The 26,703-nt window shown below is 41.6% G+C and overlaps 1 protein-coding gene across 2 annotated transcripts in view; it reads right to left on the bottom strand.

The window, feature by feature from the left end:
• Positions 1-26,703, bottom strand: part of LOC308247866 (histone-arginine methyltransferase CARM1-like) — a 230,643-nt gene that overhangs the window by 25,238 nt on the left and 178,702 nt on the right. For both annotated transcript variants that reach the window (XM_080667620.1, XM_080667621.1), the window contains exons 6-10: positions 25,563-25,740; positions 20,235-20,325; positions 4,334-4,415; positions 3,134-3,219; positions 631-720 (exon numbers count right to left, since the gene is read on the bottom strand). In XM_080667620.1, the coding sequence (XP_080523746.1) occupies positions 631-720; positions 3,134-3,219; positions 4,334-4,415; positions 20,235-20,325; positions 25,563-25,740 (527 nt within the window). The remainder of the gene's footprint in view (positions 1-630; positions 721-3,133; positions 3,220-4,333; positions 4,416-20,234; positions 20,326-25,562; positions 25,741-26,703) is intronic.

Genomic DNA, 26,703 nt, shown 5'->3' with positions numbered 1-26,703 from the left:
AGCACTGGAGCAGGCCTAGGAAGAGGGCCGGGAAGTCAGGAGAGCAGAGAGGTGGGGTGTGGGAGTGGCGAAACCTTTACAAGGAGCCCCAAGCCCTAACAGTCAACTTGTAGGTGGTTTTTAATCCTCTTTTAAAGCCCTGCAACTTCCAACCCTTTGCCGTAGGGAGAAAGGAGTGCAGGGTGGAGGAGTTACCTAATGTTGCAATTAGCATCAGCACCACCAGCCTGCCTGGTCATTAAAAAGGGATTCTACACTGTGAAAGCAAAGGCTGTGACTGGGAGAAAGAATGACACGAGGTATTACCCCAGAACAAGAGATTCTGCAGTCAGGTGGGATGGTTGCCCCTCCACATCTCTTCTGGAAAAAAGCAGGAGGGGAGATAAAGCACAGACCCTCTCTCACTCCTTTCTTTTAGCCAGAGTTGAAATGACACTATGGAAAACCGTCTTATTTTCAGTGCACCCTAAAATCTGAAAGTAACACTAACATCAATGCTTATCTTCTTGGAATGCATAAAAACCAGTATTATTGCAATCGAAATGAATTTTTAAAAATGTTAAAGGTCTGATTACAAATGGTAGAGGACAGCATGGGAGAGAGTAGGTGAAGAAGGGGGGTGATACCTACAGAGATCCGACAAAGGCCACGTCAAACCAGAACGCCAGGCCGTGGATGAGGCCAGACTGTGTCATCTGAAACACAAAGGGAATTTCTACTCTGCAAGGAAACAAAAGAGAAAGAAGAAACATTTTCTTGTTGACAGGCATCCTGGATACTCTTGTGAGATGAGTGGGAACTCTCACAGAATATTTTCCTTCTCTCTTAAGTGCTTTGGCGTTGGCAGCAAGATTCTCTTGGTGTGATTAATGCTTGGGTGACGCTGCACATTTGAGATTGTTGCTCTTGACAAAATTCTGCGAGGACCACACCACTGTGCTGCAATGACCCAGAGCGCCACTGGGCGAGTGCAGCATCTGCAGCTGCGTTTGACTGCTGAAGAGGGGGACGACCAGGACACAGGTGACAACCATCCTTCAAGAAGCCAAAACATGGGCTGTGGCAGTCCCTCTGCGCAGCTGTTCAAATGGAAAGGCTCCTCAGGCCTCTAAAAAATGAAGTGGATTGCAAGCTCAGAAGGTCATTGCCATAGTTCATTTACTTTTCAGGGAGGCAATTTAACTTCCCACCAGGCTACAGCAGGAGTCATGCAGTAGTGGCCACGGTTTATGCCAAACGCAGAATAAGTGGAAATGGAAAGAATATTGGAAATGACACAACAACATCCAGATGCTGGAGCTGCTTTACTGTGGGACCTTCCAAAGTCACTTCAATTCTCTGAACCTCAGTTTTTTCATTTGTTGAAGGGTAACAAAACCTCTCTCCTTCTTTCCTCACAAGGTTCTTGGGAATGTCAAATGAGGAAAACAATGTATATGAGAGTGTTTGCAAACTTTAAAGTGTTTCACTATTAAACAGCAATATACCGGGTCCCTCGCCAGGGCTGTATGCCTCCAAGGAGACTTATTTAGTGAGTGCTCTAGAAATTTTCAAAGGGGGTTGTACATTATTTGCAGGTATGCTGCCCCCAGAGGCCTAACTTCCTCCACCTGCAGCGTCAGCGCATTCCTAGAGATTTCCATTGTACTTCTCGCATTACAATTATTTCCTCCCATTTTTGGCATTCCTCTAAATGGATCATGAGCTCCTACCTGGGCATACATCAGCACAGTGCCTGGCACACAGTAGGATCTCATTAAACATTTGTTGAATCAATGCCCAAATGAATAGATGACATCTCAGAGTTTTCAAAAACCTCCCTGGCACTCAGGAGGTAGCCGGAGCTGCCAATGCAGCCAGTTGGAATCACTTTTGTCTGGCCCTGCGGTAGTTATTCCGGTTGTTCCCACACGCCAGTTCTCTTGCTCCAAGCATACAGTAGGGTTGTATTTATCCACTCACTTGAGTTCAGGTACCGCCATGTGATTTATGTTGACCAATTAAATGTGAACAGAAGTGCACTGTGTTGTTTCCAGGCACAGACTTTTATTGCCAGTACATACTTTGCCACACTCCTCCTTTTTCCTCAGGGACTGGCATCGTTGCAGACATAGGCTGCTGCACCAGCCTGACTGAGGAGTGCCTGAGGGGTGGGCAGAGCTGAAGCTGGTGCATGATGGATAAATAGTGTAGGGGAGAAAGACACCTGGGTTATTATAAGACACTAAAGATTCTTTTTTGTTACTGCAGCATGTTTTGGCCTATCCTGACTGACACCTTTTATCCATTGTGATCTCAAGGTAGGCAATGGTTTGAGTTAGCCAGCTGCATTTTCTAAAATCTGACCCTTGATTCCTCATGAGTCCAAAGCAAATTATAACTTGGCTGGGTCTTAAATTTCTTACCCAGAAAAGAAACACATAAATATTGATCTTCTCGGGAAGGGAAAAACAAAATACTAGTGAAAGGTCACACAAGAGGATTCATATCAGAGAAATGAGTCTTCGGTGCAGAGTCTCTTGAAGTGGAGGGAAGGAGGACAAAAGCTAGCACTGATTGAGTGCCTTCTTTGAAAATGAGCCCAGAGGCCTTCCTCCAGTGCCTCTAAAATATTTAGCACAGTACCTAGCATGTAGTAAGCACTCATCAGATTGTAGTTCTTCTTGTCATTCTTATGGGCATTGACCTGGGTGAATTGTTAAAAAGCCCAGACTCTGGAGCTTTATGAATGGTTCAAGTCCTAGCTTTCATGACATTTATTCATTCTGTGACCTTATGCAATGGATTGTTCCACTCTGCCTCATATTTGTCATTGATAAAATGAACATAACAATAGTACCATTTGCATGGCGCTGCTGTGAGGATTAAATGAGTCACATGTTAAGGGCTCAGAATAGTGTCTGGTTATATAAGTAGAGATATATACTGTTTAATTTTTCTCATTCAATTCTTAAAACAATCCTTACCCTTATTCTGCAATAAGGGAAACTAGTGCTAATGTACTATTCCCGTGTGTGACTCATACCTCAAATCTCTTCCCTGTGTGAGCAGCAAATCTCTGCACTGCAGTTTTGGGGATGGGAGAGCTAGAGAGGAGATTTAAAAATCTGGAGCATCTCTGATTGGTACAAACCTGTGGAGATCTGCCTCTTTTGCATCCATAAAGTTCACTGTGTACTTGACTGATCGAGCCATCAAAATCCTAATGTCAAATGTGTCCTGGGGAAAAAACACACAAAGATGTTATCTTTCTGTCAGGACAGACTGAATTCAAGCAAGATTGATTGCAGTCTAGCTTTCCTCCTGGAATTTTTAGTCAGTAAGGTTAGACTTTAAAAGGCATGAACTTAATGAGAACAATAATACTAATACAAGCTAACATTGATTTAGTGGTTACTATATGCCCGGCCCTAAGTATTTTGTGCTTTACTAGGCTATATCAATCCTCATAAATTCTCTGGAGCAGGCATGTGGTGGTTTTTGACCATCCAGAATTGACCTCTTCTCCACATTCCAAGAAGCTGCACAGTAACTAAGGTCACTGGACAATCAGGCTTTATCGAAACGAATTCTGGGGCTTTTGCCCAAGTTATTAGGAAAAGGCAGGCTCTTCTTTGGGATTCAGAGTTTTAAGAATTTGAGCCTGGAGCTACTGCAACATCTTCCTGCCCTGAGGGGAAGAACAGACTTAAATCAGAGGAAACAGAGATATGTGATGAGGATAGAACAACCAGAGCTCGATGGCACTGTCTGAACTTGTGCAGCAGGTCCCTGAAGCAAGCTCTGTCTCCAGGATTTGCATTTCTTGAGGGCCAGTGATTCCATTACAGCGTAAACCATTTGAGTTTGGTTTCCTTCCACTTACAACTGAAAGAGTTTCAGACAACGTAAACGTCAAGCTGTCCAAGGTTACATGGCTAGATGGAGCCACAATTGAAACCCAAATCTGTTTGCCAGCAAAGCTCCTATTCTAAGCTATTTATTTACAACGCTTCCTCTTTAATTACGCATTGGACCACTAGAATCAATGGGAGGATGTGAATTATTGAAGAAGTGAGGAGGCTGAGTGTGTGCAGGGGATGGGTCTGAGCAGAAAGAAAATTAGAAGTCACTTATTGAAAGGCAGCCCTTGCTTTCAACAGTACCATTCTCTGAGAATTTCCTTAATTGACTGGGAGATCAGAGCTGGAAGACTTGAAAACATATGCTCTTCTGTGATGGCTTAGCACCCAGCCTGGCAGCACAGTGGATGCAGGCTCACGAGTGCATGAATGAATGAATGAATCAACAGATAAACGTATGGGGAGGAAGCCTGTAAAGAGGACACACTTACAACGATTGGCTGTCTGAAGTATTCATCCACTGCAGCAGCCCGGAGACTGGACAGGTTGACCCCATAGAAGCACTGCTGGTACCTGAAATTGCATAAAGAATCACCATGTATCTCATCCCATCCCTCACCTGAGTCCTCAAGCCCAGCATAGCTGTGATTTACAAGCTCCTCACAGGAGCAAGAATGAGGCCATGTGAAGGGCAACTGGTCATTAGGCAGCAGCAGAGCAGAAAATGTTCTCTAAGACCTGCACTTGACCTGTGTTGGGCAAGAGAGAAGGGAGGTGTAGCTGAGATAAAGGAAATTTCTTGTGGAGAGAACAATGAGAAGGATATGGGGTGGGGGGAGGAAGGCCTTTGGGCTCCCATCCTTGACCTCATGCCCCATCCTTGATGTCATGCCTGTTCTATGACACTCTATGCAAGTCCCAAAATACAATTTCTATGCCCTCTCATTAGCCCAACCCAGAGCACGACTTTAGATTTGCAAAGCCTCTGGACACTCCTGTCGTTTTGGGAGATGTATTTTCCTTTTCTGTCCTCCATAGCCACTGGCCTGCACCTTCACGATGGCCTTTGCTGTCGTGGCAGACCTGGCAGTCACAGTGAGGGATGGCTGGATTGTCACAGTCCATTGTGCACACTTCTCAATTCTGTGGTCAATGACATCCAGCAAGTGCTACAAATCCTGCTTTCTCCTTCAGTGCCCCAGCTGTACAGGGGTCACCAGCAACCACTGGTACCTGCAGCACAGCAAGGGCTCTTTATCATGTTGCCTAAAGGTCTTGGTTATTTAGGGAGAAGATCCAGTATCTGGATTAAGACTAGCTTTGTTCAAACTGCAGATGACTGGCTGTGTGCCTTGTGTGCCTCTTATCTCTAAAAATAAAAATAATGCAAAGCTCACTTTGTAGGTTACAGTAAGGAATAAATGAGTTAATATAAGCAAAGCCCTTTGAGCAGTGCTTGGCATTTAAAAAAATCTTTAGGAGAAACCAAGATGGCGGCATAAGGTATACACCTGTACGTGCTGCCTCACAACCACACCAAAACTACAACTAAAAGACAAACGACTATCACCCAGAACCACAGGAAAGCTGGCTGAGTAGAAGTTCTACAACTAGAAGGAAAGAAAAAAGCACATTGAGACCGGGTAGGATGTGCAGAGACGCAGAAAAGCAGAGGTACGGGGGCACGTGAAGGAGGCGCGTGAATCGGGCTGGCGACTGGGTGCACTGTTTTTTTAAATCGGAAGGGAGATACAAGCTCCCAACTGCTCTGAACTCGTTTCCCGTGAGACTCTGGGGACCCAAAGTCCTACGGGGAGAAACTGGACTGTCTGGCATAGGGTTGGGAAGTGAGGGTGGCTTTCTTGCAGAGGTGCTCGCAGGAATTGTTTACTGCTCTGGGGCACGGGACGTGGGGACACGGGGACACAGAGACGCAGAGACGGCTGACTGGCAGCCATCACTGTTTGCTAGGCCCTGGTGATTCCCCGAGACCCTGCCCCACCCAATTTACAAACCCACCCTAGCTGTGCGCAGCGGCTTTTGCATATGAATGGCCTGCCCTTTCACAGCTTAACCTAACAAACTTCAGCTGGGTCAGAGAGCTCCAAAACTTCCAAACCCCAAACAAAGAGGAGAAATCTGCAGATCTCACTGTAGCTCCTGCTGGGAGCCTCATACAGTAGCTGACTTGCACCTCCTTGGAGATCCAGGAGCCAGTGTACCCAGTGGTCTGTGTGAGATGACCAGATTTCAACTCCTCACATCCATAAGTGACACACTCAAGAGGCAGACTCAGTGAGCACCAAAGCCCCACTGAAGCAAGCCCTGCCCCATAAGGGTGTCTCCAGCACAGCAGTTCTTCCATTATAGACACAGCGGGTCCTCACAGCCAATTGGCCTGGAAGTCAATTCTTCCCAGTGTACCAATAGCAATCAAGGCTTAAGTACAACAAGACTGAGCACCCAGCCCACAAAGGGGTGCACCAAGAGTGTCCACCTCAGGTGACTGGGAAGGCTGAGCCACTGGGCCCTATAGGTCACCTACCACACAAAGCCACTCCATCAACACAGGGAAGCAGCCAAAATGTGGAGACAAAGAAACATGTCACAAATGAAAGAAATGAAGGAAAGCAAATTACTGGATATAGAGTTCAAAACCACAGTTATAAGGTTACTCAAGAATCTTCTAGAAACCGCCGAGAAACTTAGTGAGACCTCCGAGGAACTTAGTAAGATCTTCAAGGATCTTAATAATAATGCAAAAAAAAAAAAAAAAGGACCAGTCAGAAATTAAGCATACACTGTCTGAAATAAAGAATAATATACAGAAATCCAACAGTAGACTAGAGGACCCCAAGAATCAAACCAAAGATTTGAAATATGAGGATGCAAAAAAACATCCAATCAGAAAAACAAAAAGAAAAAAGAATCCAAAAATATGAAGATAGTGTAAGGAGCCTCTGGGACAATTACAAGCATACCAACATCCAAATTATGGGGGTGCCAGAAGAAGAGAGAGAGCAAGATACTGAAAACCTATTAGAAGAAATAATGACAGAAAACTTTCCCTACTTGGTGAAAGAAATAGACTTACAAGTCCAGGAAGTGCAGAGAACCCCAAACAAGAGGAATCCAAAGAGGACCACACCAAGACACATCATAATTAAAATGCCAAGGGCAAAAGACAAAGAAAGCAGCAAGAGAAAAACAGTTAGTTACCTACAAGGGAGTATCCATACGACTGTCAGCTGATTTCTCAACAGAAACTATGCAGGCCAGAAGGGAGTGGCAAGAAATATTCAAAGTGATGAACAGCAAGAACCTACAACCAAGATTACTCTACCCAGCAAAGCTACCATGAAGGTCAAATAAAGAGCCTCACAGACAAGAAAAAGCTAAAGGAGTTCATCACCACCAAACCAGGATTATATGAAATGCTGAAGGGTATTCTTTAAGTAGAGGAAGAAGAAGAAAAAGGTAAAGATAAAAATTATGAACAACAAAGTGACAACAAATACATATCTATCAACAAGTGAATCTAAAAATCAAGTGAATAAAAAAATCTGATGAACAGAATAAACTGGTGAATATAATAGAATCAAGGGCATAAAAAGGGAGTGGACTGACAATTCTCGGGGGGAAGGGGGCATGAGGGATGTGGGAAGAGATTGGACAAAAGTTTTACACTTATGGATGAGGACAGTGGCGGGGCGTAAGGGCATGGGGAGTGTGTGTGTGGGGAATCAGGTGGAGGGGAGCTATGGGGGGGAAAAATGAGGAACATCTGTAATAATCTGAATAAAGATTTATTTAAAAAAATAAAAAAAACTTTATAGTTGAAAGTATTATCTATGTCTCCCCGACCCCCCACCCCCCACCAACTCTTCTAGCCAGCCCCCAGGCCTTCACTACCCTATTGTCTGTGTCCATGGGTTATACATATATGCATAGAAGTTCTTTGGTAATCTCTCTCCCACCCATCCTTCCCCACCTTCCCTCTGAGGTCCCATAGTCAGTTCCATGCTTCTATGTCTCTGGATTTATTTTGTTCATCAGTTTATTTTGTTCATTAGATTCCACATGAGTGAGGTCCTGTGATACTTATCTTTCTCTGACTGGCTTATTTCGCTTGGCATTTTGACACTGTTGTCTAAGTGTCGGCTGTCATTCTCTGAACTTCACTTCAGCACTGGGGACTAGGGCAATAGTTCCCAATCTGTACCATGGGATTACTTGGAGGAGCCTGTTAAAAATTCAAATTCCCAGGTCCAACTCTAGAAAGGCTTGGGACCTCACTACTGAAGAGTGAGGGCTTTTATCCTGAGATTAAAAAGAGGTTTACTAAGGGTGTGTATTATATAGCCTGTCCATCAGATGGGAATTTAATTCATCCATCTCCATTCCCCCCCGCTCCCCCCTCCCTAATTCCACCTGCCAATATGGAGGGAAGAGAGAAAAAACAAAACAAAGCACAGAATAATCATTAAAAAATCTGTGGTGCAATTAGATTTTGATGGAAGGCGCAGCCAAAGGAAGGCTCTACAACAAGAGGCAAAGTCTCAGATGCTCCCAAGAGACGCAAGGAAGCATCATAGTGTTAAATCAGCAGCCAGTCCTCAGCCTCCAAGTGCAATGCAAGCCCCACTGAGCCACGTACAGATCCTGAAGAACTTGTCCTAGTTCTCATCTCTGAGCCTTTGCATGTTTTCCCTCTACCTAGAATGACGCTTTCCTTTTTTTACCCTGTTCATTCCTATTCAATATTTATGAATTAGATGAAATATTTCCATAATGTAAAAATGTAAAACCTTGTGTGACAATGAAATATTCAAGTTTCACCCACTTAAAAAAAACAGAAGTATTTTCTTTTTCATCAGTGTATATTTAGCACTTAGCATGGGACCTCACATACCCGTAGGAGTGAAAATATCTACATATAAATCTATATATTTATATAATGAATGAATTGAGAAAGTGGTGTCCTAAATGGCCCTATGTGTGAGCACAAGTGCCAATAAGGATAATGGAGAAATGGATAATCATTCCTCCAAGTTTCTTCAGGTTCATGACTTGTTTCTTAATCTTTTCCTTCCACCAGGGGCGAGAGCTAGGCTGGCCTACAGGTAAAGGAGAAGATCAGTGCTGCATATCATTTTACAAACACTCATCTTGAAAACAATCTCCTATAGTCCTAGAAAATGCCTGGGAAACAGAATACTGTATGTTTAAACAATCTTCAGATTTAGAAGGAGATGGACGTGTTCATGGGGGAATAAGTCATTGTCACAAAAGTTTTTATTAGAGAGAAGGAGGAGGAGGATAGAGAGGGAAAAGGAGGAAGAGAGAGAGTAAAAAGAGAAAGATGGAAGAGTCAGACAGAGACAAAGAGGCAGGCAGACTGACAGACCATTTCCCAGAGAGCCCAGAACTCCACCTTGTCCTTCCTTTAGAATCCCCTGAAAGCTTTTTTAAAATGCTGATGCCAGGACTACATCCCACCCCACCCCCCTACACACACACATTTGTGATTGATTTGATCTGGGGGTACAGCCCTGGCACTTACTTGTTTCCAAAGCTCAATAGGTGATTATAAAGTGCAATCAGCACGAACACTACTAAGTTAGCTGTTCTAGAATCCTCGCCAAGTAGGTGAAAGAGAAATCCCCAAGAGCAGACAGCCCCTGCCTGGCAGTGGCCGAGGTTGAGAATGGCTCTCTGTTCTTCACATACAACCACAGCTCTCAGTGGGGGAGGGGGGCCCGGTCTGTGCCATTTGCTTTGTGTGTTCAGTGCCAATTAAAGCCCAGTAGCCATGAGCAGTGTGGTGCAAATGGGCACCATTCCTTGGGCAGACGGAGAGTTGTGGGCACAGAGCCCACTGCCTGGGTTTTAAAAACTTTCTGGCTGGACTATATTTCTAATTCTTAGAAATCTCAAATCTCCTTCTGAAATGCTTCATAAAATGATTAAAGCAGATGGGAGCTGGCATTTCTCTGGGTCTCCTATGATACATGGTGGGGGGATGGATTAGGAAATGATTCTGTTAACTTAGAAGCTGGGGATCATTTCCATCATATGTGGGTTTTATTTTCTGACTTAACTTATGATCCCTTTAGAAGCACATAAGGCAGAATCTATGTGTGTGGTTTTTTTGTCCTGTCTTCCAAATTCCGATTGCACCCCTCCCACCCCACTTTTCCATAACACATGCAGCATCTGGAACCTCCTACAACTACAGTCCAGAAGGAAAACCATCTTACTGTTAGATATGCCTAAACATACCCACAATGCAGAGAAAGGGACAAGCCATTTACCATCTCCTTAACTTCTCCACATTCTCTACGCTGAGCCTAGCTCAGGGACGCAGCCAGGAGAACCTCCCTTCTCCAGCCTCTCTTGTTCTTGTAGTTGCTCCTCTAGTTCACCTTAGTCTTTTGTCCCTCCTCCCCACCAGTGTCTGGATCTGTCTTAGAAGGAGGGTGGTACAGCCTTGGGCTCTCTTGCATTAGTTAGCACTGGTCTTCCAGATTCAACAGAAGAGAGCGTCTCCAGTGCAAGCATTCCTTTCTCTTGCTCATATGAACACACTCTCTCATAGCATAACTCAGATATTTTGCTTTAATAAAATCTTTGCTTCTTCATTCTAACAAAAAAAAAAATCACTCAATCCACATCAAAAGCTTCCTTCCTTTAAAAAGACCAAAAACATTAAGAAAATATAATGAAGGAAGAAAGGAGACAAGAGGGAAGGGAAACTCCATTCTGCTGTTGAACAATTAAACAACTTTTGGGTATTTGAAAAAATATATATATTATTGATATTTTACAGAGAGGAAGGGAGAGGGATAGAGAGTTAGAAACATTGATCAGCTGCCTCCTGCACACCCCCTACTGGGGATGTGCCTGCAACCAAAGTACATGCCCTTGACCAGAATGGAGGCCAGCGCACTATCCACTGAGCCAAACCGGTTAGGGCATTTTTGGGTATCTTAATGTACTATGCTTTATTGAAATTACCAACCAAGGGAATGCCAACCGGATGCAAGTCATATATTACCCTATGAACTAGAAACCAAAAGCAAGGATCCAAGAATGTCACCTACGTCACATAGGGTGCTGAGAATGCAGCATAAGAGGGTGGTTGGAATGGCCTGGTGGGAAAGCCAATAGCAGAAGGATGGGTGTCTAGGAACAAACTGTATCTTTATTTAACTTCTTATACATCCCTTACATATGGCAGGACTAAAGGCTTGGCTGTTTTTGACAATTTTATGCATCAGCAGAATGCAGATGTACCATTGTGTAAAGATGCTCAACTCATTTTGTGTCTGGTTTTGCTGATTTAAACCCCATCAAAATAATGCAGCTTATATTTTACATGTGCTATATTTATATACATTTTATATTTGTAAAATATATTTTTTGGTACAAAGGAGAGGGGGGAATGGGTGTACAGGCCTTAAAAGAATCCAAACTTCAGACTGTGGCTCTTTTGTAAGAAGTGACAGAAAGCCTGTGTCATTACTGGTTTGCACAGGAATTGGAAGCCTGTGTCAGAAGGAAGAGTGTCAAGACAACTGTGGTGGACATCTTTGGTTTGTTCTACCAGCAAATAGTTGCTCTTCTTCTGTTAATGACACCAGATCTTCTGGGAGATACCTCTTCCTCACTCTCTGTTCTTGTGGTTTGGATGGTCTTGACTCTGCCCTCTGAAGGTTGGCATATGTCCCAGTCTCAGCCAATCAGAGCATCTTATCTCCCTGGCCTTGGCAATGGATCCAGAGTTAAACATCTGACTTGAAGACAGTCAAGTCTAAGATATTTGCTCCTACTGTTATGAAGGAGAAGTAGACATGGAGAAGCAGCAGAGTATTATGGAAGTGCAATAAATCTAGATTTGCTGGAAACCACGTTGCTTCCATGAGGAAAATACCTATCCAAGAACTGAGTGGGGCTGAGAGTTGGAGGGAGGGTGTGACAGACGGAGGGAGTGGGGAGGGAGGTCTGACCCAATGTGAGTGTGCCCCGAATCCACTTGTACTTGAGAAGCTGAATCTACTCTTGGGTTTTCAGATAAATTCATCAGAAATATCCTTTTATAGCTTTGCCTAATTCAGTGGACTCCTAATTCTGTGAGTAAGGAACTAGATTGTTTTAGCCATTAGAACCAAGCCAGGGCATGGTAAAGAGGATATCTGCTGGATTGGTGATTCTGTCTGGAAATGGTCAGCTCTGATGTCAGAGGATCCAGAAACTGAAATACTACATCCCTGATGACACAGGTATGGATGTGTGTGGGTCCAGCAGCAGAGTATTATGGAAGAGCTATGAATTTGACACAAGTTACAAAAAAAGATGAATGTAAAAATCAAGGCTTATTCTATAAGCAAAAGCCAGATGAGTTCAAGAGCTGCAGATATGAACAGAGAAGCCAAGGAAATAATATATTAAAAAAATACTGGGTAGTTGAAAGAAAATTATAGTTCCAAAAATCATTGAAAAATAATGAAACAAGGACAGTGGCCTATGAAAATCCAAACATGACTGTACTGGCCTCAGTATTCCTGCAAAAGTTCCTTCTCCGCGATACTTTGTGCACATGCGTAGCTTCTGACAAAAATCTGGTTTTATCACATGGTGATGTGAAATATTCTTATTTGGCCTACATAATATTTCTATGAACCATTGACTATCAGAGCCAAATATATTAATGGGAAAGACCAGAAGGCCTAAAACTCTACCTATGCCCAAAGAACCTTTAGTAGAAATTTCAGTTTAGGAGCAGAATTAGCCTAGGAACAAACTACCCATTATCTTCACAGTGGAATTTAGCAGATTGTTCATTCAGCTGACTGGATTTCCTGTTTCCCAGCAGTACAATGGTCAGCAAGACATTTAGTATATTTGGAGAGGAATGGCGCAAAATGGGAGTTCTTATTGCCTGTGGCAGAGTCCTGTTCCATTCATCTTCCCTTGTCCTTTGCAAGCACGGACTTCTGAACTCTGTAAAGAACAACAGACTATAGGCCATCCACAAAGGGTATCTATCCCTAATATCATTCAATTGGATCTACTATTGTCGAGCATGATGGATGCATATCATCCATTCATAACACTCTGAAAAGGGAAATGGCTCTTTTCTTTTGGTTCCTTAAGTGGTGTGTCACCTTTTAAGTGTCAGATTCGCTCAGTCGTACCTGTCTCTGGAATCCTCAGCCATGTGTTCTGCTCCTGCTATATCGAGGTAGGGACTCATCTGACCCCACCTGAGCACAACCCAACAGTGCTTCTGCTCAGGCCTGCACTATGGGTGTCTCCCCTCCTGCCCCAGGGCATCCCTGCTGACTCTGGAGCATGAGATGCCTCCAGACCCATTTGGTGCCCATGCATGCACAACCCAGAAGTGTAGTTAATGTGGAAGGATGAACATCTGACCAGTGGGGATATAAGAGCCAATGGATACCTTTGCTTCTCTCCCAGCCTTGTATAAACTGTCCTGAGATGTGGTTCAAACGATGGATCAAGCAATCTCTTGATGTTTGATACCACACAGTGTTCAGCTCAGTAATGTACTTGTGTATTATTTCCCTCCTTGCCACCTCACTCTTGTTTCTCCTCATTCTTGTTTCACTGAGATGGTATTTTTTAATAAAGTGGTACCTTATAAGCTTTGTCTAGGACCGGGATTTCTGGGGACCCCAAGCAAAGACAATCAATATAAAGTGTGGCCCTAGAATGTAGACCCTCAAGATGGAATTATTCACCAATTTGATGACAATAGAATCCTCACTGCTAGCGGGGAGTGATAACCCTTGGCATGTAGTTTCATCGCAATTACTAATGATCCCACTGGTGGTTAATTAGGATGCAGTTATGGTAGAAGGTGAGGCACTGGGCTATATGGTGACTGTGTGCTTGAGATTCTGGGGTGATAATAATTATATGGAGTGAGCAGCAGGCAAGTCTCTGTTAACAGCATTGGAAGCATTGCAAAAAAGAGAACTATATTCTCAGGGCAGCCAACTCCCAACTTAAGAAACACTGTGAAACCAGGAGGGTTTTCTTAGCAGAATTTAAAGGAATTCTTATCTCCTCGGTGCTCCCAGACCTGCTGTGCCAAAACTCAGGTACAGAATTGGACAATTCCTCAAATTAGAATTGCCCATCTCCCCACCCCAAAAGGCGATAGTAAAACAGTAATAGCAGGAGAGCTGTGAAGGAGATTGGACGGGAAACTTTGACTCTTATGTATCATATTGGTGCCCTGACAGGGAAAGAGTAGGGCTCTGAGCTCTGGGGTTGTGATAGTTGAGTGGACAAGGCAGAGAATCCTGAAAACACCTTCCCAACCCCCTTGACTCCTTCAGGGCTGTAGGAGCAGAATTCTTATCCCTGTTCACAGCAGAGAATAGCTTCCCTTTGCCTGTAGACTGCACAACTTATTCTGAAGCTTGTGCCTTGCAAGATAATTTTGTTCCCCTCGGGATCTGCCTCACTACTGCCCACTGCCTCCACGCTCATGGTCCCTCACTGCTGTCCGGCTGATAACTCCAGCACTACCTGAGCAGTAAATACGATTCCTATTCTAGGAAGAGATAACTTACACACCTAAGGAAGTGCAGAAGCTGGTTAATATTTTCTGCTAAGAAACAGGAAAATATGTATGGGAATGGATTTTTAAAGGTGTTGAACTAGGGCAGAATATAAGTCAGGTGAGGGTACAATTTACTGACAAGGGGCACTCCACGGATTCAATGCTCTAGCAAGAGACCAGTCCTCATGGTCTGCTGGAAAGTCGCTTTGAAGCTTGGTCATCATGAGGCCTGCAGTTAATGAGACAGAGATTCCAGAACTTCTGCAGCATAGTATTGAGGGAAGGGTCAGAAGGCTCAGAGAGGTGGAAATAATGGATGGATTTACTATAGAAGATCTAAGAACATTCTACCTAACTGTTCTCAGGCAAAGCCCAGAAAACCTTCCTTTTATTAGGTAACCTGGAGTAACTCAGTGAGTGAGCAGTGGCATTTTTGAGATGCTTACGGTGGCTCTCCTCAGTAGATCAATAATAATAGGTGATGTTGCCATTAAATTATGCTCTCAATGAGCACAATGAGGATGGAATTTTAAAATGTCAGAAGCAATAAAGCAGTAATCTACTGTCATAGGCAAAAATGACATAATACTGTGTTAGACAGCAAGGCTAGAGTGGCAATACCTTGACCCACAGGGATCTGTGGTGGATGCTGATAGATCCTAGTGTTAACAGAGAGGCGAAAGAGATGTGCAGTCACTAGGATGGTACTCAATTTGTATAACAGCAAGAACAACAACAAACTTGCTAGCTGATGAGCTGATGGCATCAGTTATCACAATAGAAAGAGTGGGTCCCTCACTTAATTTGCAGAACTAATTTCCAGATCTGGTTTATGGGTCCAGAGACCACTGGTCCATGATTGAAGTGGAGGCCAGGCCCCTGAAGCATCACAAGCAGTTATGGTAAATATTTCCCAATCCTTCTTCAGAGGACTTGGGTTTCTGGGACAAAGTAACTGTGGGAGAAAGGAGAATATCTCAATTTTTAAAAATATGTTTTTATTGATTTCAGAGAGAGGAAGGGAGAGGAGAGATAGAAACATCGATGAGAAACATCCATTGGCTGTCTCCTGTACGTCCCCTATTTGGGATCGAGCTGCAACCTGGGGCATGTGCCCTGACCAGTAATCGAACTGGTGACCTCCTGGGACCATGCTCAACCAACTGAGCCACACTGGTCAGGCAAATATCTCGATTTTTAAAGGAATATTAGATAACAAGGGTGAACTAATATTGATACTAAGGAGTTTAGGATGCCTCTAGTAGGTAAGGGCTTATGGAGGGCAGGTAGTAAATGAAGATTTGGACTAAGTCCACTGCACGGGGTGTCCAAGGGGCTCATACCCACCCTTGTTTATTTCCACGGTCCCTGAATGTACAACTGGGATAGATACATGCAGCATCTGGCAGACCCCTCACACTACCCTGAAACTGAAACTCCCCCATCCCCAGGCAGGTAATATTGTGATCTTCAATTTATAAATAAAGAAATTGTGTTTCAGCAAGACTGGACTAACCTGGCTAAGGTTTTACAGTTAGTAATTGACAGAACCCAGTATTAAGCACAGTTCAGTCTGGCTCTAGAATCTGATTCATCCAGCTTTTTACTACTGCCAGTTTGCCTATGTTTTCTGTTCTGTAGCTGCAATAAACGTACTAAGTGGGTGGCGGTGAAGAGCAGCAGCTTGCCTTTGGACATGTTAAATTTAAGATATCCGACAGACATCTAAGTAGACTTGTTAACAGCCAGATGGACATCCGAGGTCTATGGTTCCAGGGAGAGATCTGGGCTGGAGTTCTAACCATGGGAGTTGTCAGCCTAAAGACAATATTGACGGCCAGGAGACTGAATGAGATCAGTAAGGAAGTGAGTGCAGACACAAAGAGGAAGACAATGAAGAATGAACCTGGAGTCAATCCAGTGTTGAAGATTGACGGGGAGGAGACTGAGCAGTTGGGGCCAGTAAAGAAAGACAACCTAGTTTAGGCTCCAGATGTGAAGAGCCAATGGCGTCAAGTGCTATTGGTAGGGAAGTCATGTGAAGACTAATAACTCATTATACCTGATGATCTTATTCAGCCTGTTAGTTGTTCCTCAGTCTCTCAGCTGACTCCCTCAAAATGCACCTAAACTCATTTCTTTTTTTTTCATCCCCCTTCTTCCCCTCAGCCAGCATTTCCACTTCTTTGCCTCTTCTAACAGAAATCTTGCAAGCTTTTACCACCTGTTCCCTGGGGCAATGCAACCGAAGTTCCACATGCTAGTAGTCTAATGCAAAAACTGCTTTATAAAGGGAGGGAAATTACAAAGTAAAGGCTGTAAATTTTGAGAACTATATGGTCTTTAAAATATTTTTGTGTGTTTATTGACTAAAAATAAAATAATTCAAATGCACCAGCTATCAAAGCAGTACAGATTAAAAATAAACTGGCCACCATTTAAAAAAAAAATTTTTTTTTTTTTGCAAATCAAATTGGCATTTAAAAAAATAAAACATATCCCTTATGGGCAAGACTGAGCAGACATTCTCATATACCACTGGTGGAAGTGTTAATTGGTAAAACTTTTCCACAGGGCAATTTGGCAATATATAAGAACAATTTTTAAAGTTCCTTCTTCACACCTTTTGGTCCAGTGATTCTGCTTCTAGCAATTTATTGTAAGGAAATAATCAGAATGTACATCAAGATTTCTATAATTGGAAACTTTAGTGTTGTTTCTTATAGAATTTAGGATATAAAATTCTATAAAGTTCCATATTCTGGTAGAATATAGAATATCTAACAGATATGAGAAAATGTCAATAAGGTATTGTCAAAGTAAGAAAAACAAAACAAAATAAAAGCTATAAAATGGTATGATAATTATTTTATAAAGAAGAACAGAAAATTTGAAAAGATAGCTAAAATCTCAATAGTAATTATTTCTGTACATGCTTGGGGTTATTAAAATTTCTACTCAGAAATATTCAGAAATATTTATTGAAGGCCTACCATGTGGCAGGTACTGTTCTGGGTGCTTGGGAGACAGTGGAAATTGATAGAATTCTGGCTCTTATAATTGCTGACAGTCTATCAGGAGGGATACAAAAATAAACAGTGATAAATAAAGAAAGCATATATTGTTTAGGAGGTGATACGTGTTAGAGAAAAAACACAGAGCAGAAAACGTGGGGTTGGGAGTGGTCTGGTTACTATTTTAAATAGGGTGGTCAGGGTAGATGTTATTGTGAAGGTGGCATTTAATGAAGACTGTCTGGAGGTGAAGGAAGTAGCCATTAATATTGAGGGAAAAGTATTTCAGATGGAAAGGTCAGCAAATACAAAGGCCCTTCAGTGGGAGCATGTCTGACATGTCCAAGGATGAGCACGAAACCAGTGTGGATGGAGCTGACTGAATATGGTAGTAGGAAATGAAGAGCCAGACTGGGTAGAACCCACTGGAAGGTTTTGGAAATGTTGGGAAAGATGGGTTAAGAATCTATTGCAGTAATCGAGATCAGATGATAGTGTTGGCGAGAACAGTGACCATGTTGAGAATTAGTCAGATTCTGGATATATTTTGAAAACAGTGCCAACATAATTTTTTGATGGTTTTCCTGTGGGGTACAAGAAGAGAGGCCATTAAGGTTTGGGGGCTCAATGATTGGGAGGATAAACTTCTTAGCAATTGGCATAGAAAGACTATGAGTAGAGCAGGTTTATGTGGGAGTGGAGAAGATCAGAAGTTGAGTTTTAGACAGAGTAAGTCTCTCTAAAGGGAGATTTACAGAAGGCAGTTGGCTGTGAAAAATTTGGAGTTCCCAGGACATGTCTGAGCTAGAAAGATACACTTGGGAATCATCAGTATATAGATAGTATGTGAACTTTGGGAATGGGTGAACTCACCAAGGGAGTAACAACTGTGGACAGAGAAGAGGTCCAAAGACATCATCCTGGGGCACTCCAACATCAAGAGGTAAGGAGACAAGTAACAACCAGAGGAGGACAGGTTGAGAAAGTGACCAGTGAGGCAGGAGAAAAATCAAAAGAATGTGGGACAAATAAATAATTCTGCTCAAAAGCTACCCAAATGCTGGTAAGTTAAATAAGTCAAGAAGGGAGAACTGATCACTGGCATTAGCAATGTGGAGGCCAGACACTTGGGGACCTTGGTAAGAGTGGGCTTGGTAGAGTGTCTTGAGAAAAACTGAAGGGAGCAGGTGGAGATGGCTGAGCATAGATGACTCTTTTTATTTATTTTTTAAATATATTTTATTGATTTTTTACAGAGAGGAACATCAATGAGAGAGAAACATCAATCAGCTGCCTCCTGCACACCCCCTACTGGGGATGTGCCCGCAACCAAGGTACATGCCCCTGACTGGAATCGAACCTGGGACCCTTGAGTCCGCAGGCCGACACTCTATCCACTGAGCCAAACCGGTTAGGGCTAGATGACTCTTTTTAGAAATTTTGCTGCAAGGGGACTTAAATGGGTGAACGGTGGCTGACTGGGGAAGTGAGATATAATAAAAAGGTTTTTTTTCTTCTTTTTAGATGGAATAAGTAGCAGCATGTTTGTATACTTATGGGGAGCCTAGCCAGTCCACTGTTATTTATAGTCTCAAAGTAGTAAGCTGCCCGCAGATGGTATGGTTGGGAGGTCACACAAGGAATGCCTGGACAACCAACCTCTCCGTCTACTCTTTTATTTGAATTCTGATCTCTCCAACTTCTCCATTGAATCAGGAGGACACATTTAAAATATAAACAGTTAGGGTAGGTCTTCCAGAACAATAATCATAATTAAGGTCTCTCCCATTTCATTGCCCTCCACATACCAATAGGCTCTTTATCCCCACTGGAAAGTCTCTGGCTTGAAGTTTCAGAATTACAGATTAAGCAGAAGCCACATAATGCTATGAATCTGTGGTAGGAAAGCCTATTTGGCAAGAAAACATTTGGGGAAAAGAAAAATTGTAGCTCTCTGACCCTACTTCTCACAGAATTTGTAACCCAGGAAACCAAAGCACCTCCTATTTGCTGTCATTTCACCAAAGGATAGAATTATAAAGAGCAAACCTGGGAAATGAACTTTGGATATCTCTATTGGAGGGCTCTGCTTACCTCAGCTAGAACTCAAAGCTTAAATTTTATCATCCATCCTCATCCATCTGCCGGCACATGCCTGTGCTCCCTTCTACACACCTAACATTCCCACTGGGATGCTATTTGTTCTGTTTCTCCCTCCATGGGTCCAATATCATCATTCTCCTCCCCTCTTTCTCCTTATAAAAACCAGTTCTCAGAAAAGAATGCTAGAAGGAATGGTGGTTTAGAACTGGAAGGATTTTGTGTTAGTTTTCATTTTTCAAATGAAGAAACCAAACTCATTAACTGTGAAGAATACTGATTGATATGTTCTCTGACAAAGGCATGTTCTAATAGAAGCCACAGTCCCAAGACAACAAAATGGATGCTGAAAAGTGGAAAGGGAGCTACAGCAGTCAGGGGGAAGATGTTGCCATATTAGCCTCAGGTTGGCCTTTGGGGTGTTTGATATTACTACGCAGTTCTCTGATTTGTCTCTTCTAGTTCTCATTGGGGAGTGATTTCGCCCCCAAGGTGACACGTGGCAATGTCTGGAGACATTTTGGTTGTCATCTGGAGGAAGGTGCTATTGGCATCTAGTAGATACAGACCACAAATGCCGCTAAACATTCTACAGTGCAGAGGACAGCCCTCAGTCCCAATATATGACCTCAATCATTTCAGAAACTATTTTACTCTGAAGGAAAAGGAAAGAGAGAACATTACCAAAAGTTGGCTCTGGAGTAGTGTTCCATGTAGAGCTGGTCGTCAGAAAAGGGGGCCAAGTGGATATCACTGAATGTCGGGAACATCTTTCCTAATGAGCAAAAAACAACAGATCCAAAAGTTGACTCCTACTGCCTTCTGATTGAACGGTCCACTTACCTGCCTCTTGACCAACTCCATTCTTTCATCTATTTCAGTTATTACACAACAGGCTAAAATACAATTCACCTCAAAGCAAAGATAAGAAAATTAGGCAGAAGATCAGAAGGGATATAAGAAAGAATACCAAATCAAGTCCCTAAGCTATGTGCTGATAAAAGCTTATACGGTCCTAGATGAGATATTCAACCTGGCATATGTGCCTTTCTAGCTATTGGCTTTGTTCTTTTCTGTATATCTTTTGCTTTGATTTCTGGGCACTTCCTTTATTTATTTTTTCTCTCATTTATTATAAAAGAAACTTGGCTTTGAAAATAATAAACATTTCATCATTCTATCACATTTTTATTTCCCTTCTCAGACTTGTCCATGTTTAATCATATTGTCTATCTTTTTAAGTGCTACTGGAATCTATGCTTATAGATTCAGAGCTAAGAAGTAGAAGGACAATCTCAGAGCTAATAAGTAGAAGGACAAAATCCAGGGATAGAATATCCTTCGATAGTCAATGGCCCCAAACTTTAACTCAAAGTCTATTAAAATAGAACAGATTGTTTTTTAGGGTATTTTCAGAGGTAGAGAAAAAGCATGATTGTAACATCATTCATATGTCACCTTCTAAATCTCATGCGTCAGTGTCAAACAATGATTGCTTGGGGTTTTTTCAATGTCAAGATAGAGGGCTATTAAACAACCTTAGAAAAGTATTATGTAAACTTGGGAAGCTTCAGAGGAGGATGGTCTAAGCCCAAGCCTAATAGGATTTCCAAAGATATAGGATAAAAATGGAGGAGAGGAGCCGAAACCGGTTTGGCTCAGTGGATAGAGCGTCGGCCTGCGGACTGAAAGGTCCCAGGTTCGATTCCGGTCAAGGGCACGTACCTTGGTTGCGGGCACATCCCCAGTAGAAGGTGTGCAGGAGGCAGCTGATCGATGTTTCTCTCTCATCGATGTTTCTAGCTCTCTATCCCTCTCCTCTCTCTTCCTCTCTGTAAAAAATTAATAAAATATATAAAAAAAAAAATGGAGGAGAGGAAATCATCAATGGTAAAATATTTAAAAATTCCAAGAGTTAAAGAAAAGGTCTTCTGATTCCATGTACTCACTACATGTCCAGCACAAGAACTTTAAAAGTTCACACTAAGAAGACTAGGAATAAAGACAAGATACTAAATGTGTCCACAGGGAAACAGTATGTCACCCTAAAGCAGGTCGGCAAACCGCGGCTCGCGAGCCACATGCGGCTCGTGAGCTGCGGTTTGCCGCTCTGTTGACTAATGAGTTTGCCGACCACTGGACTAGACTAAATGTTACCGTGTAGTTGGAAGCTGTGAGGATTAGGCAATTGTGGCATATTGTGTGCAAAGAGGTAAAGGGTAGTATATGACAGTGGTCGGCAAACTCAGTAGTCAACAGAGCGGCAAACCGCGGCTTGCGAGCCGCAGTTTGCCGACCACTGGTGTAAGACATAAGAATAGGGAGAGAAAGTCAAAGTGTGGTAGCCATGCAATGGGACTGGTGGAGGAGGACAGAGGGCCACAGGAGGAAGGCCTCACAGAATAAATACTGACAGGATCTGTCAGACCTGTTGGAACATGGAAAAAATTAGTAACGAATATATAGAAAACTAAGCCAATGAAAATAAAAGGCAATTAACTCCAGGAAAAGCAAAAGATTGCATGAGAAAATATATAATCATATGCACCCACTTCACCACCAGATTTGGCACTGAACACTATTTACATTGCCACATGATTACTCTTTTAACCAAATAATTACCTAGGTCCATATTTCTTTTTTTTTAAATATTTTTTATTGATTTTAGAGAGGAAGGAGAGGGAGAAAAAGACAGAAACATTAACGATGAGAGAGCATCATTGATTGGCTGCCTCCTGCATGCCCCCTACTGGAGACTGAGCCCACAACCCTGGCATGTGCCCTGACAGGGAATCAAACCATGACCTCCTAGTTCCTAAGTAGATGCTCAACCACTTAGCCACACCGGCTGAGCTAGGTCCATATTTCTTTATATTAAATTCTGAATTTTAAGAAGCTCTGCTCTGCAAAGCAACCGATTTTTGTAAGTTTGCAACATCATTTGATGACAAAACCTGACCTGAACTGATGTGAGTTGATTTATAGTCTATATTTATCTCACTTGGCATCCATATTCATATGTTTTGTTGCAGAGATACATATTATGTGTTTCATTATGGAGTGTTGCCTCATATCTGACTGAAGGCATTAAGTAATACACGGTATATGAGTGTATTACCTTTCCAAAGTCTTCCAGATTCTGAATTCTGAAGCCCCAAAGGTTAAAATAAGGTATTGACGTCCTGTATAAATATATTGAGAGGATGGAGGAAGGGAGGGTGTATCAAGAAGGGAGAGAGCTGATATGTAGGAAAGCTAACTTCTCAACCACAGAGTGACAAGAATAGCAGTAGGATAACTTTACATAGAAACATGGTAAATAACAGAAGAAACAGAGAGAGTAGAGTTGAAAGGGACAGCCTTTGGATAGCAGTCTCGGCACAGGAGGAGATGTGACAGAGGGTTCCTATTTTTCATTATAAGCCTTTTATTATTATTTGATGTTGTAAACTATGTCTTATTTTGATGGAAAATCAAAATAATTAGAAAAAAAATCAATCATTCTTCCCTCAGGAACACCCAGGGTAAAAAGCTGATAAAATCAGCATTTATTTCTACTTGTCTAGTTAAAAATACATAGCCCAATATAAAATTTCATATCCACTTCAAATATCTGGGGAAATATTCAGCTCAGAGAGGCTCAATCAGTTGCACGTTAATTAACTATGTGTAAAATCTCATCACACAAAAGCACCTCACCATTTGAAAAACTCTCCAGAAAAAAAGTATAAAAATTCTTCCCTGGGGGGCACTGAGGAGGAAATCCAAGCAGCCTTGTTCCTTTCCTTCCTCTCCCACAGTTCAATTTTATCGTGTGGACACAAGGCTTCCAAGTTCAATCTGGGCTGTTTTACAACAGGAACACTAATGAAGTTCTTGACATTGGGTATCCTTTCCTAAGTTTATTTAGTTATTTTTTCACATGAGGTGTTTTTTTTAAGTGCATATCGCTGAATCCCTAACCTTTGAAAACACATATGGATGAGTCTCAAGCTTTATTTGTACACATATACTGTGTCACTTGGTTAAGTATGAGTTGTATTTTTATTCCCCATTTTGTCTTCAAATTTTGTTAGATATCAAAATAGGGAGCAATTTAGAGTAAATAAAATTAAGGTAAGAAGCTACAATTCAGTTACATTCTATGTCTTATTGGAAAAACATGGGCTGTTAAAATTCCATACACTCTCTCTGGTAAAGAGTAGAAAGTCAGTGTGTGTACAGGAGTTGTGAGTGTGGGATGCAGGTCAGACAGACCTGGGGTCAAATCCCTGCTCTGTCACTTTATTTTTAAACTTTAAATTTTTTTTTCAATTACAGTTGATATACAATATTATATTAGGGGTTTCATGTATACAACCCAGAGATTAGACATTATATAACTTATTAAGTGGATTGCCCTGATAAATCTACTACCCATCTGACACCATATAGTTATTACGATATTATTGACTATATTCCATATGCTGTACTTTATATCCCCACGACTGTTCTGTAACTACCAATTTGTACTTCTTAGTCCCTTTACCTTTTCCCCCAACCCCTCACCTATCTGGCAACCATCAAAATGTTCTTTGCATCTATGAGTCTGTTTCTATTTTGCTTGTTCATTTATAGATTCATATATAAGTGATATTACATGGTATTTGCTCTCCTCTGTCTGACTTATTTACTCAGCACAACACCCTCTAGGTCATTCCATGTTGCAGATGGCAAGATTTCATCCTTTTTTATGCTTGAGTAATATTCCATTGTATATATGCACAACTTCTTCTTCTTTATCCCTTCTTCCACTGATGGACACTTAGATTGCTTCCATATCTTGGCTATTGTAAGTAATGCTGCAATGAACGTATGGATGTATGTGTCTTCTAGATTTAGAATTTTGGGTTTCTTTGGTTAAATACCCAGAAATGGAATTGCTAGGCCCTTCTTTGTCTCTTATTATAGCCTTTGTTTTAAAGTCTATTTTGTCTGGTAGAAGTATTGCTACCCAGCTTTTTTTCTTCTTTTTTTGCTTGTTTGTTTTCATTTTCATGAAATATCTCTTTCCATTCCTTTACTTTTAGTTTGTGTGTGTGTTTCAATCTGAAGTGAATCTCTTGTAGACAGCATGTGTAAGGGTCTTTCTGTCACTTATTAAAGGTGTGCCCTTGTTAGGTTGTTTTCCTCATTGTGCCAGGACTTTTCAAGTCTATCTCCCTAAGCCAGGTCTCAATCTTGGCACTACTGGCATTTTAGGGGGATGCCTCTTTGATGCATAGAGGCTGTACTGTACTTTGAAGGATGTCTAGCAGCATCCCTGGCTTCCCACATTAGATGCCAGTAGTAGCCCCGCTCCCAGTTATGAAACCCAAATTGTCTCCAAATGTCGCCAAATACCCCTGGGGAAGAAATATAAAATCACAAGAACCTCAACATCAACCCTTCAAATAAGTTAAAAACCTCCATCATTCACACTTTGTAAGGTTTTTATAAAATCATGCAAATTGATTAGTGCATGCAGACACTTGGTAAGCACAAAAATTATTGGACTTTATGTATTTTTATCTTGATTATAAGTAGTGATCATAGGGGAAAAGATAAGCAGTAAAAAAAAGAGTATGTCAGAAAGAACTAGCAGACCCCAGAGAGTTTATTACATTATGGAAGGCAAACACTTCATAGGGCTTTAGAGATTATTTTTAACTGTACAGGTGAAGAAATCAAAGTCAAACAGTCAAGTATTAGGCCAAGTTCCTCAAGGAAGAATGTGATAGAACCGGGACAAAAATACATAACTCTGAACTGGTCACCTATACTATATTGAATCCTGTGCAGCACACTGCCATCATGGTTGGAGACCATCTCATATGTTATGGAATAAGATGAGAAAATAAAAGAATTGGTGCAATAGAAATGTTCTCCTCTCCTTTCTGTCAGCACTGAATATGGGGGAAATTTTTGACATGATTCTTTGCAAATTTTACAGACAAGTTAGCCTATTTTCTAAACCAGGATTGGCCAACTCACCATTTGCTTTCAGCCATTTTTTGGAATGAAGATAGCTCTCCAGCATCCTTTCATTGAACAGCATGTATCCCATTGGTTCTGAAATGATCACATCTACAGCCTCGGGAAGTGAGATTTCTTCAATTATCCCTGGCAGAACAATGATCTTGTCTGAAAGATGGTTATTTTTCACTAGTATCTGAAAAGATAAAATAGAGTAGCAGTATTATTGTTATATAGAATCTTATAAAAAATAGGTTAGGGGTTGACAGTGTGATAGGGATAAGAGGGAAGTGACATTTTTTTTTTCTATAAACACTCCAGGTTTTTTTTTAAATCCTCACCTGAGGATATGTTAATTGATTTTTAGAGAAAGTGGAAGGGAGAGAGAGAGAGAAACATCAATATGAGAGAGAAACATTGATTGAATGCCTGTCATACCACCCTGACCTGGGATGGAACCCACAACCTAGGCAGGCGTCCTGAACTTTTAGTTGTATGGGATGATGCTGCGAACAACTGAGCCACCTGACTGGGGCAGGTTTTTTTCCTTATTGCACAAATATTTAATGTTTAATATAGATAAATGAGAAAATTCAGATATAGGACAAATAAAAACACCTACAATTGTACCACATACAAATAATAACTATTAAGAGATTGACACATACCCTTCCACACTCTTTATATAAACACTGTATATTTATATGTGTAAGTATGTATGATCTGTGTATGTGTGTATATACAGGGAATGGCAAAAGTAGGTTTACAGTTGTGATACAAATAAGTAATAAAATAATAAATAATAATACAAGAATAAACTCTGTAGACACAACTATAAACCTATTTTGGCCCCACCCTGTATATGCACAGGTGCTTTTTGGAAGATTACTCTTAACTAATGATTTCAGCTTATTTCCCATTTTTCTGCCTGCAATAAAGATGCCAAAAAATTATGTACCATAACCTTGCCCAAATTAATTATCTTGATCCTTATTAATTATCTCTTGATCTATTGATTCCAAAAATAATACCATGTTCATTAACCTGTCTTTTGAAGTACATTTTACAGTTATGTACTCATTTTTCTTTGATGTCCTCTATATTTTATTTAATAACTTTGAACTCACTTAAAAGAGGGGCCTTGAAGAGAAAGGAATTT

This window comes from Plecotus auritus (assembly GCF_963455305.1).
Source record: "Plecotus auritus genome assembly, chromosome: 5".
Taxonomy (NCBI): domain Eukaryota; kingdom Metazoa; phylum Chordata; class Mammalia; order Chiroptera; family Vespertilionidae; genus Plecotus; species Plecotus auritus.
The sequence above is the reverse complement of the archived record's forward strand: the minus strand, read 5'-3'. Positions and strand labels throughout refer to the sequence as shown.